This window comes from Candoia aspera, chromosome 3 (assembly GCF_035149785.1).
Source record: "Candoia aspera isolate rCanAsp1 chromosome 3, rCanAsp1.hap2, whole genome shotgun sequence".
Classification (NCBI taxonomy): domain Eukaryota; kingdom Metazoa; phylum Chordata; class Lepidosauria; order Squamata; family Boidae; genus Candoia; species Candoia aspera.
In genome coordinates, this window is record NC_086155.1 from 142584187 (window position 1) to 142599081 (window position 14895).

At 38.3% G+C, this 14895-nt stretch overlaps 1 protein-coding gene across 1 annotated transcript in view; it reads left to right on the forward strand.

The window, feature by feature from the left end:
• Nucleotides 1-2559: 2559 nt before the first annotated feature.
• Nucleotides 2560-14895, forward strand: part of DTNBP1 (dystrobrevin binding protein 1) — a 71610-nt gene continuing 59274 nt past the window's right edge. The window contains exons 1-6 of the mRNA XM_063298932.1: nt 2560-2667; nt 4731-4781; nt 5938-5988; nt 8383-8443; nt 10734-10866; nt 12566-12698. Coding sequence (XP_063155002.1) covers nt 2612-2667; nt 4731-4781; nt 5938-5988; nt 8383-8443; nt 10734-10866; nt 12566-12698 — 485 coding nt within the window. The 5' untranslated portion in view covers nt 2560-2611. The remainder of the gene's footprint in view (nt 2668-4730; nt 4782-5937; nt 5989-8382; nt 8444-10733; nt 10867-12565; nt 12699-14895) is intronic.

Below are 14895 nucleotides of genomic sequence, written 5' to 3' on the forward strand. Positions count from 1 at the left end.
AACCTAGGTCACCTACTAAATCCTACGCTGTGTCCTGATAATGCAGTGTTTGGGGGTCAGGGATCCAACTTGGTCACTTGACCTTCAGAAGAGCAGTAGACCATCTGGTAATACTGGGTATCAGTGGAAGAGGCATGTGGAACATTTTTGGCCTTTTCTTTTGGTGTTTTCAAGAGAATTTAAAAATAGAAATGAGAGTGAAAAGCCTCTCAAGGGCAATCCAACCCCCCCTCAAAATGGACCAAAATCAGGCGGCTGAAGTTTGACAATTTTATGTCAATTTTTCAACAGTATGGTGATGGGGGGCGGCAAATGGGATGCTCGGGTATCTATCCCTGCCCTAAAGTAATTATCTATACCTTATTATTCTGAATGTTTCTGAAATGAAAGAGACAGCATTTATTTTTTAAAATGCAGTGTATATTTCTAAATTAAAAAGTAAAAATAATAATTGCAATACCATGGCCTCTAAAATTTTCCAGTTATTATTAGCATATGGAATTTAATTTGATTATAGATTAGATTCTTTTTGTTCCACAATCCGTGTGGAGCCTAACAACATAAAAATTAAATCAACAACAGAGAGATGGCAATAGGCAATGCTGAATCCATAAAAGAAGAAAACAGTTGTAAAACTGGCATCCACAGCACAGCATACCTGACAATTTCCTGAAGCCTTCTATTACCCTCTCCAGGATAAAACCAGTTGATAACTACAGCTGCAGCTTGAAGGTAGTTCTTCAAGATTAACAACTGAGAGTATCTTCTTCCTTCCTGTTGAGTCTCAAGTCCCTAATTGCACTTCTATCATTTCAGAAACAGATTGTACCGATTTCTGCTTCCAGGATATTCTCCTATTCCTGATATTTATAAGAAGAAATGCCGTTAATATATTGCATTATGGGTACTCTACAGTCACAAGACCTAGTGAGAATTAAGCTCTTTGGAAACCAAGGGACTGCTTTTGTTTGTTTTTATGAAGGAACATAAATCTGAAAAGATTAGCAACTCTCAGGCAGTACTTAATATTTCTACTCTGAAACAAAGGATGTCATAATTACAGTTATTAACCATATGATGGTAAAATATTCCAGATTTTGCCTGAACATAAACAGATATCACAGATAATCAGCATGCAAGTTAATACTTAATTGATAAATATGGCTTGCCAATATAATTGCTTTTATTTATTTATTTATTTGGTGCCTTCCAGTCAGCCTTGACTCCTGGTGACTGCGGCTTCCTAGGGCTGAGAGAGAGAGTGACTATTCTCGCTCCATGAATTGCTGGAGTCTACCTTGCAGGATCTTGAGGCAGATCTTAGTGTGCTATAAAAACAAATCCACACATCTTGGTTAAGGTACTTACATTGACATTATTTATAGAATGGCTAATATTAATAATGGATGAATTTGATATCTGACTTCCTTTAATTACTTTCTCTGGGATTAATACACTGCTGCAACATACTTCTTCCTACCTAACTTTTTAGAAGCAATAGGTAAATGGCCAAATTGCAGCCTTTCTCAACCTGAAAACCTTCGGATTTTATCTGCCAGGAATTGGCAATGCCTATCAAACAACACAACTGGATGGTGAACAGCTTGGGAAAGCTTTCAGTATAAATTGCAAATAACTCTACACTGGAGAAGAATTGCTAGCAGCAGTAGCTATCCTATAACTGGCGTCCGTTAGAGCAGTGTTTCTCGACCTCAGCAACTGTAAGATGTGTTGACTGGCTGGGGAATTATGGGAGTTGAAGTCCACGCATCTTAAAGTTCCTGAGGTTGAGACACACTGACTTAAAGGAAGACCGTAGGTTGTCTTTGCGCATGTCACGAGGGAACGCTAGTGACTGATGTTGGCCACAGATTTACACAATTTGTAGACTGGACACATAGCCCCAATTATGAAAACTAAACTTCCCGTGCACGCCACCATCACGATTTTTCCACAGATCTGAAGAGAAATCTCTCTTAGACCTCTATTAGAAAGTCCAGTGGCTCCTCTATTTCTCGGATTTTTAGGGTTACGGGGGATTTTTTGGAAGGGGAAAGCAAATAGTTGCTTCATTCCGGGATGGAGAAATACTGAATTAGTTACTGCATTTTCTAGGCAGATGAAGCTGAAGTTCCAGGAGAGACTGCTTCACTCACGGAAACTCAGGCCCCTCCTAATGAAGGAGTGCTATAGTTTAAAAATAAATGTCTATATGCAGAGCACTCTTTGCGTCCAACCACCCTCGTCACGAAGAAGCTGTGTCTCATGTTTATAATGGACAAGCTAGCGGTAGTTATTATTGTGAAATAAGCCACGGGGGTGGAGCATTGGGGTACAAAACCTTGCCAAGCCGTACATTCTTCGAACCGTGTAAAACAACAGAAAGACGCGATTAGCGTGACCTGAGGGTGGAACTTCTGTTGACAGGCGGAGCGCGTGAAGGAACAGTCGACGGCGAAGCGGCCATCGCATTGGTCGCCCGTTCGAAGCCCCGCCACGCCCCGCCTCGTCCCGCCCGCCCGCGTCCCGTGCTTCCTGGGTGCCGCAGTGGAGTTGAGGCTTCCAGCTCGGGGCGGCGGGGCTGCCGGCGCGCGCTGGTTCCAAGTGGGAGATGTTGGAGAGTTTGCGCGAGCGGCTGCTGAGCGTGCAGCAGGATTTGACCTCCGGGTGAGGGGGCGGCGGGGGAACGTCGTTGCGGGTCTCCGACACTCCGAGACGGGGGGGGCGACGCTCGGTCGGTGGGGTTAGGTGGCGGGTCGAAGTCCAGGCGCTGGGCAGGCTTGAATCGCCGAGCACTTTGTTTCTGTCCCGAAAAAGGCCCCATTCCCGAAGAAGCCCTAACTGCGTCAGTCGCTTCGGCAAGCAAACGGCAAGGAGCAGTGGTTGTAATCCCAGAAGCTTTTACGCGCGAGTAAGCCCCTCTGCATGCAGTGGGGCGAATTTAAGGGAAGCGCCTAAAGGATTGTACTGCTTTGCTGCAGGCGTAGGCACGCCATGAATTGTGATTTCCTGCGGCTTACCCCTGAGTAAATAGAAGGTGACAGAGTTGTAAGACACGTAGGGTATGGGGGTAGTAGCAGCCTTTGTTGACCAGTACTTAATTTAACCATTTTTGCCTCTTAGTATGGTGTCATAAACTGTCACGCATTTTGGGGTGAACTCTCTCAAAAGTGCATTTTAATTTTTCTGATATACTTACCCCTGAGTAATAATGAACACTTCTTGCTTCTGTTCTTCTAAATCACTATTTGTAATTTGGATGTTTCGGTTAATAGTCTAACATGTTTTGAGATAGCGTGAGAAAAGCGTGCATATAAAAAGTGAAGCTTGGAACTTCTGCTCAAGTGTAGTGCATCTGAAAGTAAAGTATGCTTTTTAAAAAGTAGTTTCAGCTCTTTAAAGAATATGCTCCAACTAAAATGCAATAGGTCCCCCACCTTTTTTTAAGTAAATGTGAAGTTAAAGCCTGTGGTACAGTTCTGCTCTCTTCTGATGTATCTCTAGTGGTTTTGTGGTCAGATTTTTAAAAGTGGCAGTTTTTTCCTGACAAGTCAGTAGGACAGGATTTTCAGTTGCACTTCTTGTGAGGTCTGTTTCCCAGCTGCAGTTTTGTTTACGTGGCTGCTTCATGACACTTTTTGATTAAAAACAAAGGTGGAATCAGGTGATGTTAGCTATCTAGCATGTTGATGTGTTCAGGGTTGAATTGCAAGTGGCACTGGATTGCCATAACAATGCTAGCATAAGTATTCTCTCCAAGAAAGAGTATAACTAGGAACACAATTGCATAGAAAAATCCATATTTAAAAGAATGACCTATTCCAGAATGTCTTAGGCAAAGATTTTCCCTTATTTTTCATCTTGTATTAGATCATCCTTTTTTTCATAGACGAGCTGTGCAGTTACTTTTTGATACATAATTTTAAACAGTCTGTGGCTGTGTTGATATGATTTTTGTGTGTTTTGGTAACAGCACTTGATAGCTGATAGGCGTCCTACAGTGTGTAATGTGTCTGTCTTTTCAGTGTCTAGACCAGCACACTTTCTTGGTATAGATGCTATTTTAGGCTGCAGAAGATGAAAGCTTTAATATCCCAGGCGATTTAACTTCAAAAGAAGATGGGAATAATGCACGTTAAATTACTTACCGGAGATCACCTACTGCAAGCTAAGCTGTATCTCAAAATCATAACTCCCTTTTTAGATGTAAACATTGAAATTCAGACAAGAATTTACATTTGAAATTAATGTAAAATGTTAATGCACGAAAGTGGAGAGTATGATCTTGTTAATAGAAAAATTGGAAGATTAGCTGAAAAGGTAAAAAAACTTCCACAAAAGGTAACCTTTTTTAAAAACAGAAACTGTGCAATTGCAATGCGGGTGTTTTCCTGATGTGAGGAAGATTTAAACAAGACACTTGTTAGCTAAAAGGTACCTGACACCTAAGGTGGCACAGTCTACTCAAATCACTTCAGGATTATGATTTCTGCTTCATGTGCAGAGCAGGATATGTGGTTTGGGAAGGAGATGGATGAATACCAGAAGAATAGCAATTGGAAAGCATCAGCATGGATGCAGTAGCTCGGCACATGTTTCCCATGTTATTTTTAGGTGGTAGGAGGAATACAGGGGGACTAGTACTTTCAGTAAGTTGGTATTATAAATGTTGAAAAGCTTTTAATTGTGACTCTTAACTGACTTTTCCTCCCTCAACATATGTTTTCTAGGCTCAAGATCTTCAGTGACAAATCAAGAGAAGCTAAAATAAGTAAACAGAGGTACTGCTAAATATTTTACCCTTATACTTGTAAAATATGTTTTCATTAGGAAAACTGTATGTTAGTAATAATTATTTCATGGTATAGGCTGTTAAAACATTCAAAATGTATGCTAGCAGGATTAGAGTTTCTGTTTTGATATTGCACGCAGGGCTTTAAAATTTAATATCCATGTCGATTTATAATAGCAAAATATAATATTGGGTGGTATGTTCCAGTCATTGTGATTATACCAAATGTATGTGTGCCACTTTGGAGAGCTGCCCTGCATCATAAGCTAGATTGGGACAGGTAGTCCTTGCTTAATGACTGCCCTGTTTAGTGACCAATCAAAGTTACGATGGGGCGGAAAAAATAACTTGACAACCGGTCCTTGCCCTTACGACCACTGCAGCATTCCTGTGGTCATGTGATCGAGATTCAGGTGCTTCACAACCGGCGGGTGTTTACGACTATTGCAGCGTCCCACCGTCACTTGATCGCGCTTCACAGGCAGATTCCGACAAGCACAGTCAATGGAGAAGCTAGAAGTAAAATTGCAAGTCGCAGTCATGTGATGTCTTGCTTAATGGCTGCATTGCTTAGTGACGGAGCTGCTGGTCCCAATTTATTTATTTATTTTCCCCCTGGCCTTTATTATTTTTATAAATAACTCAGGGTGGCAAGCATACCTAATACTCCTTCCTCCTCCTCTTTTCTCCACAGCAGCAACCCTCTGAGGTGAGTTGGGCTGAGAGAGAGTGACTGGCCCAAGGTCACCCGGCTGGCTTTCATGCCTAAGTGGGGACTAGAACTCACAGACTCCTGGTTTCTAGCCCAGCACCTTAACCACTAGACCAAACTGGCTCTCAATTGTAGTCATTAAGCAAGAAGTACCTGTATCTGTACTCTGGAGAAGTCTGTCTTCGCAAGAAGAGACATAACAGTGTGCTGTTACAAACCATAAAAGTCATTTGATATGATAGCTTAGAATTTTCTAGAGGCCAAAGCAAACCAAAAAAAATTGCATTTCCAATTAGCTGAACTCTGGTGATATTATAATTATCATTTGATTTTTTAAAAAAATGATTTGTTGATTCTACAGATCCTAAAGATCAATTTAAAGTCTTTTTGAATGTGTGTATCTCTAAGATGTACCTCCAATTTTTTATTATAGGACTGCACAGAGCTTACCAGAATTTTCTGCTGGTTTAGTTTTGCTGAGTAGGTAAGTTTCTTCTGTAAACTCTCACTGTTTTCTGACAATTTGTTAATCTGCTTATCTTTCTGGAGAAAGAGATATGAATACAATAGATGTTGTAGGGAATTCCCTTATTTTTATATTGCTTTCTTAATTGGAAAGCAGTAAATAACAGTATAAAAATCGGTAAGCTCACTGGTACAATGGCTTTACTCTCATTAATGACTAAATATACACTAAATACACTCAAGAGTGTTTATGAAATGCAGAATTTTAGCTTTGGTGCAGTTCCTGGGAGTTTCAAAGTATCTATATGCTACTAAACCTCTCATTGTGTTTATCTGTTTGTAACCTCAAGTTAACCCAAACAGTGCATTATACCGCAACAATTTTTGAATCAAGGTATCTAAAATCTGCTAACTTAAAGAATGCATAAAAAAATCTGGGATGCATTACTCCTGTGGAATTGAAATTTCCAATGTTCAGACCAGTTTTATTTGCAAAGTTATGGCCATTGCATAACTGTGATCACGTGACCCTGATTTCCGATGCTCCCTGCCAGCTTCCCACAAGCAAAGTAAATGGGGAAGCCAGCAGGAAGTCAGAAGTCGCTCCCGTTCCCACTGCTTTTTTGCCCGCCCGTGTTCCTTCTGTTTATCTGTTTAGGTAAGTAAATATTGACTTATTCTTGAAGTTTGTTTGCCACTACAATTATTTTTCTACTTATGATATATACTCGTCTTAGATGATCACGGGACCATCCAGCATAGGGGTAAAAAAAGTATGGTCAGCCTAAAATGTAATGTTCCTTCTGGTCACATCAGACTGAAGTACCTTTTTCTCAAAGGATGACCCAAGGGTCACAGGGTTGTTTAGTATTCTAATAAAAAGATCATTGAATGCTTGAACCAACTGATTGTTAGACTGACTGTGCACTAGCTTGTTTGTAGAGAAGTGTAATTGAAAATATGTGACTCAGCTCCCAAGAAGTGGTATATAATTGCAGCCTAATATCACAATCCATATTCATTCTGATTCATATGTTTTGAGTTAAATCCCACTGAATTTACATCCAAAATGAGTGCATGAATATAGTCTAAATTTAATTCTGTGAATGATGTAAGCACAAATTCCATATTGGTAATACATAAAATAATGCTTAAATAAGATTAACTAATGTTCAGATTGGAAAACCTTGTTCTTGATTTTAAGTAAAACTTATCCCATTTTAAAGGAAAGCTTATTTTCTGTTTTTTTCCTATTTTCATTTTATTTGTGGAAGTGTAAATTGGTTATTCAAATCTATCTACATAACCCACATTTGGAGTTTTTCAAATTTGTAAGTTTATTCTTTGTTTATGTTGGGTAAGTGACCCCAGGAGAATGTCAGTTTTCATTTACAATATATGATGTTGGCTCAAGTTATGCTATGCAGTATGCTACCTAATAATTTTAGAGAAAAGCATGAAAAGACTTCTACAAATAGTCTTGTTTACTGACAGGAATTGGGACTTGGAACTCCATTGCTAAGCAATGTGATCATAAGGTACAATGACATGTGACTGAGCTGACCTACGACGGCAGTCCTTGCAGTCCTAGCTGCCATCATTAGGCGAATCCCACGTGCTTGCAGTGTCCCGCGGTCACGTGATCACCATTTGTTAACTCCTGCCGGCTTCCCCACTGACTTTGCATGTTGGAAGCCAGCAGTGAAGGTTGCAAATGGTGATCATGTGATGTTGCAATGTTGTAATTGCAAGCCAGTTGCCAACTGCCGGAATCACTATCACGTGACTGTGGGAATGCTTTGATGGCCGCACTATGAGGACTGGTTTTAAGTCCCCCTCGTTCAGCGCCGTTGTAACTTCGAACGAGTGGACATTAAGTGAGGACTACCTGAACTGGCACATGAGAAAAGGTGAGAAGTGTGAACGTTGGTAAAACTGGCTTACTCAAATGTGGATTTTTTGCCACTGAATTTTAAGAGGGCTATACCCCATGCTTCATGGGTAGACTTTTAAGTGGCAGAGCAGGATTCCGTATCCTCGCTTCTGCATTCTTCCTTCTACACTTCAAATCCATACCTTTCTGGAGAAAATTCCATGGAAAAGTGAATCAGAATGAATCAGTTCTTCAAGCCTTTTAGATACCAATCGTTTGATCCTAAAATGAAATTCTGTACATACTTATTTTGGAGTAAGTCAGATTGTTCTGCTGATCTTACTATAAAATTCTGAAACATGCTGATCTAAAAAAAAAAAAGTTCTGTAACTTTGTGGTGTTTTTATAAAAATAAAGCTAAGCTGTGACAAATATCCATAGATTATGTATAGTAAAAAAATAAGCACATCAGATCAGCATTTGTTATGTTTATGGTCATCAATTTAAGAATAAGTGTTTATGCTATTTCGTTTTGTGAAGGTATGAAGATTCTTGGGCAGCACTTCACAAAGGAGCAAAAGAGTGTGCAAAAGCTGGAGAGGTAATAATTTATAGATAATATGGAAAAGTTTAATTAAAAATGACAACTACTATTTGAATGTTTCAGGAAGAAGACGTGGCTGTCATTTAAATGAATATTCTCTACAGTATACTGCGTTTGTAAGAATCTTGCATGATGGTTTTAGAGGCTCTGTAGTGTTAAAATATTTTGGGAGTTTAGTAGTGTCCCAGGTATAATTTAAGTTGATGACATGCAGGTTGACAGCCAATTACAGTTCAGTAATCACAGTATTTCTATCCCAAAGTCATACCTGTACATAAAAAAAAAGGTGGAAGGTCTCCTGTGCAAGCACCGAGTCATGTCTGACCCTTTGGAGGGACGCGGCTTTCACGACATTTTCTTGGCAGACTATAGAGCGGGGTGGTTTGCCATTTCCTTCCCCAATTGTCACCTTCCCCAGCAAGCTGGGTCCTCATTCTACCGACCTCGGAAGGATGGAAGGCTGAGTCGACCTGAGCTGGCTACCCGAGAATCCAGCTTCCGCTGGGATCGAACTCAAGTTGCTGGGAGAGTTTTCAGTTGCAATACTGCCGCCTACCACTCTGCACCACGTGAGGCTATCACTTGTACATAAAGAAGATGGTTATTTATGAGCCTTCGGAGTTCCAGACACACATCCGGAAAGCTTCACTGGAATCTTTGTATTGTAACTATACTAAAACTTTTGCAATACAAGTGTTAGTTGTCACATACTCCATATAGTCAGTCTCAATCTGTAATCATGAAGGCATAGTTTCTAAACAGTCTTCAAAGGTAATCACATGTATCATGTGTAGTAAATGTGTTAACAAAATGTTCCAAGTGTGTGAAAAGCTGAAGCCTGCTATTTGTGGTTAAGACCTGTAGCAATTGGTACAGCAGGTATATATAGTAGAGAATATTTTGGATTATGGAGATTATTTGAGTTTCTAAGGTAGAGTCTTATCCATCAACTTCACTAGTGCATTCTATTCAGTAATGTAACTTTAACATTACATCTGAGTTCTTGAACCACCAGCTCAGTAGTGGTTAGACAAAACAGTCTATTGTTTCCTCTCAGTGCATTTCAGATTGCAGTATATTTGGTACTTCATTGTTTTGTTTGAATTAGATACTAAACTAAAGTCACCATCTAAAGTCACCAGCTACGTTTACATAAACTTGTATAGCAGGGAAATGCAAATGTTATGTTTATTAGGGCTGTAGAAAATACAGTATTGATTCAGAAATTCAAATAGTTCTGAAATGATTTGACTCACTTTTCCAAAGTAAGATGTTAAATCAGATGCCTTTACAAAACTTGTTTGGACCTTGAATTAGTTTGTTTTCTGACTTGATACAGAAGCACTGGATGAGTTGACAATCTGAATTGAATTGACCGTTATATGTATTGTTTATTTCTATTCACTGTGCTGAATCCAGACTAACATTAGGTTTATTACTCTGTTTTCTTTTAACCATCTCAGTGCTTTGTTGAATAAGACATAATATGCAGTACTAAAAATCAGGAAACCACATGATGCTTACTGTGATGTATGAAGCTGCTCTTAGTTATAGTAGATTCATTGGATCCAGCCCCTAAGCATTGTCCTTGTGTTATTGTCATCTTAGATGTCTGAAGAATGCAAGTACATAAGACAAGATTCAGCAAAAGATGGTATAAACTGCAAAATCAGTAGTAGGACAAATGTTTAGCCATATATTTATATCATGCTCTTCATTGTTAATTTCTCTGATTTTGCTGAAGAGAGTTATATAAGTTTGTCTTTGCAGCAGGAAAGATCTGGGTTAAACAGAAATGGCATGATGCCCTCTTCTGTCGTCTGCAAATGAATTATGAAAAAATGTAAATACATTAGACTGAGGAAGATAGTAACAGACTTGAATAAAATAGAATGTAATAAGATAATAAATTACCACGTATTTTAACCTTACAATTTATGTTTAACTGAATTTTTTCATGATTTAAATAAACTGTGAAGGTTGTTCTTTTCACTTTTGGAAAAACTGTGAGCAGAAAAAGGGTTTAAAAAATAGTTACAAAAGTGGACATTTCTTCTGAAATACTAATTTTGTGTTATGTTGAAAAATACGATTTAATTAAAAAAAAAAACCCCTCTATGAGGCCCATGGAATTAATTGCTCTGAATCAGTAATTTTACTTACAGCTAAGTGGGAGTGGAAATCTGCAGCTACGAAATCACTTAAGGCTTTGGTCTGTCGTTCAGAGCTTGAAACTAAATTATAAATTTGGTAACTATAATTATATTCTTGACTTTAAATATTTTAGCTGGTGGATAGTGAAGTTGTGATGCTTTCTGCCCACTGGGAGAAAAAGAGAAGTAGTCTCTTGGACCTTCAGGACCAGCTCCAACAAATCCCAATATTTCTGGCAGGCTTGGAATCTACAACAGCTAGCCTGAGTAAGTCTGCATTCAGTTTGTTTTTATTTTATAGATTTATATCCAGATCCTCAGAAAACTGTGAAGATATCATTATATCACTGCTAATTATTAAAAATGAGTGGTTTGTTTATTTTTTGCCCAACCCAAACCCTAATAAAATCATTTGTTCTATTCATAGGAGCGGGTGCATCATTTTAGGAGGTTGCAGTATTGCCGAGTTTGAAAAATGCTGTTATAAGCCAATAAGCCTGAGTTGTATAACTTAGGTGTATTTTTAAAAGTACTCACTAGGGGGTCTTCAAGGACTAGTTTTTCAAATCATTGGAGTTCAGCTTTTATTCTTGGTGGTAATAAATCCTCTTTATTGAAAACAGAACAGCTTGGTAATATCATTAGTAGGACCGCTCAAATTAATGCAAAATGCAGTGCAGACCTGCAAGTTCTGAAGAACTCATGAAATGTGATATTATAAAAACAATAAGTGGAAAAGAAAGATGAAATCCGGAAAAATGTGGCTGGATGCTGAAAGCCATGATGTTTATAGTTTCAAACAGACGAAGGAGGCGGCAGTGGACTGTATGTAAAGTCCATTTTCTTGCTAGTATGATATTGCACCCAATTGAAAGTCACCAAGGAAACGCCTCCTTCCCCTGAAGGAGAACAGAAATGGCATGATGCCCTCTTCTGTCGTCTGCAAATGACTTTGCTTATGTAAGACATCAGTGTTTCTGGCTCTGTCATATCAAGACTCTGTATTCACCAATATTATAGATAGGGTCTCATTGTAATTTGTTTCAGGGGTGATGTAGGTTACTATTTTCGTATATTAATTTGTATTTTAAAGGTACTCTATTCTAAAGTTCTGTCTTACGGTTTTGAAAATAAACTATAGGGATTTGTGAAAGCCTGCCCTAGAGAAAAGAGCTGAACTTTATAAGTCAAAATTCTGAATTCGTTTCAGTTTTGATTCTCTGAGAGAGAAAATGAATTCTGAGCTTGCCATTCTGCTTTTCACCATACTTCAGGCTATTGAATACAGTGATGAAGTTGCGGGGGAATGAAAGGATGGGTTTCCATTCTCTAATGTCCTTATACAGTGCTTGTGGGTGCAGAAAGCACAGTAATCAATAGGAGATGTAATTCCTCTGAGAATTATGGCCATTGCAGTGCTTTTTAGAGCTCAGAAAGAGCCAAATTGATTTTCTGAGTTTTAGATTAGTTTGGGAAATTATTTTTGATTTGGGGAGAATTAACTAGTTGAGGGCTCAGGAGCAAACCTGCCACTTCTGAGCTCCATTTCTCAAGTAATTATTCTAGCAAACTCTTGGAAAACTGTGTGTATTATGTAACTGGCCATCTCAGCTAGTCTTCTCCAAATTGCCTGATGGGAAGATGATGTTAGAATTGAAAGGGAAGCAGGTGTCCTGAGAGACTTCCTCTGTCCGTGTGATATGTCATTCACTGTACCAGTTCCAGCACAACGCCTGTGAAGTGGAAAGGAGGATTCCCCATGAAAACACTTCATGACAGCAAGAAAAATAGTCCTTGAATCTTTCCACATGTTTGTTTCTTGAAAGGTCCCTGCTGTAGAGTTTTGGGGGTTTTGGTAGTGATACTGTAATGCGTGAGATTTTTTAGCATGGAATTACATCAGTAGTGATAATGATGTTAGAGAAATGATACTTACATACTCTGTTTGAATATTTTGTTCACAAAGTCCAGTTGGAAAGACATTTTAAAGAAATGGAGCATCATTTATTGTATCTTGAGGATCTTTGTGGACAGTGTGAATTGCAACGATACAAGCATATTCAAGTATTACATCTTGAAAATTACAAGAAGACAAAACGGTAAGCTTGAATGTATTTAATTTACTCACCGAGTACTTTCTATTGTGTATGTAAGCAATTAACTTTTTTTCTTGTTTGAGGATTGCAAAACCTTTCATGTATGCAGAATTCTTCATGGGAAATTATTAAAACACCTGCTGGTTAAGAATTCCTAAGGTTGTATTCCTTTAGGCGTAGCTGGCTACTGGGATTTTCTTCTGAGTAAACATGTTTAGGCTTATACTGTGTACACATTAGAAAAAGTTTGTTTTGGGATTTAGGACTTCATCTTTTACTCATCATGGTGTCCTAATCTGTCACATTTGTTAGTTCCACAGCACAGAAGAAAATTACTGTAAGCAATAGCAGGGACCAGCTGTTTTGGGATGAGCTGAATGTTAAATTTGTTCCTCAAATTGTTACTCTTCCCTCAAGAAAATCGCAGGATCTCATTTCCTGTGGCCAAGTGAGGGAAAGATGAATAGCTGTTAGGAATAAACTTGAATCAATTGATCACAAGGGAATCCATGGTTATTTAATTGGAAGGCCGATTGAAACTAGAGTTTTGACTTTTTAAAGGGATCTTCAAGAAAATTTGAATATAAATTAGGTGAGATGAATTAGAGGGCCTTGTTTAAATAAGAATTTTATTAAGCTTCAAAGAAAGATAAAAGTTACAGAAAAACAAAAAACTACAGAGAAAAAGAAAAAACCTAAAAAAGTGTGGAAGCACAAGAGCATTTTTTTTTTAAATTACAAAAAGAGGTGATTCCGACTTTCAATAGCGAGGATATACAACAGTTTTCCATAATCAATCCCTTACTCTACATTAAACCAAAATCACATTATTTCTATAAATCATTCCATTGGCACATTATAAAAATCACTAAATACAGTTGCCCCCTCCCCTTATATTAAACAGAAAAAAATATGTAAACCTCCTAATCAACTTCTCCCTCAAAGATAACATTTAATTATTTCCTCCCTACTATTTTATTTATTCCTGTCTATTATAAAGATCAAACTAAAAACATATAAATTGTCTACCATTATACTTGATAATACAACAATTTTAATTATCTTAATCATGTTAAACCCAAAACCAAGCAATATTTTTTATACCTTAATCTTAATCCAAATTGTTAAAGATAAATGAAATCAGCCAAACCCAAAAACCAATCCAGATAAATATTCTTAAACCCTTATCCCACTTCAAAATAAACCAAAGCATTTACATATCCACACAATGTGCACAGAGCTTTTTTCTTACAGAAATCAAACAGCCCAACTGCCCCCCTCAAAAACTCCGGCTTCTTTTCAGGAAACCTCTCGTACATAATGACCCCTTCTTTTCCATGGCATTCCATCAGAAGATCAATTTCAGTTACGGCTTGCAACTCCATCTCTCCTTTTAATTTCTTCAACTCAACTATCCAATCTTCATCCAGCATTTCAGCAGAAATCAAAGAGACATTTCTGTCGCTGTTAAATTCCTCATCTTCATCCACAACATTCCCAATCAGATGACACATTTTAGAGGTCATATCTTCCCCAATGTCCTGAATGCCTTGCATAAAGACTTGGCAGGAATCAGAAAGAATCTGTTTGAAACCTTGGTGGAAGTGAGAGAGTCTGTTTAAGATCTTCCATGTCTCAAGTAGTAGATTATTGCGCCCCCTAGGTGTTTAACCAGCAAAATTCAAAGTTATGAAATAATGTGTTTACACAAGTGAAAGTATGATAAGCAGACAATTCCCCAGGGAAAGTAGCAGCAGAAAGCTGAAAGTTCAAAACAGCCGATTCAACGTGTGGGAAAATGCTCATATCTTCAAACTTAGTACAAAAATAATAATGGGGAGAATTATTTACTCTCAATCCTCCTTAGTATTAGGATGGAAGACAAGCCAAAACTTTAAAAAAAAAAATTTTTTTTAAAATCCCAAAAATAACGATAAGCACGAAGAGAACTCTCCTTGCTGTAGAAAGCCTTTCTTAGGGTACATATACTTAAGAAGTATATAAATTGGGTGGTTTAGAAAAGGGGGGGCTGGTCTTAATGTCCCTTTAAGGCTACAGCGTGCTTGGAAAATGGTGATGTCACAGCCTCCTGGCTACTCTTACCAGTCAAGCACGAATTCTGGTTGCAATCTTCTGGTTGCAAGCCTCCGTCCGAAGGACAGATGGGGTGATTCCAAGTGTTTTCCTTTCCCAGAAAAAC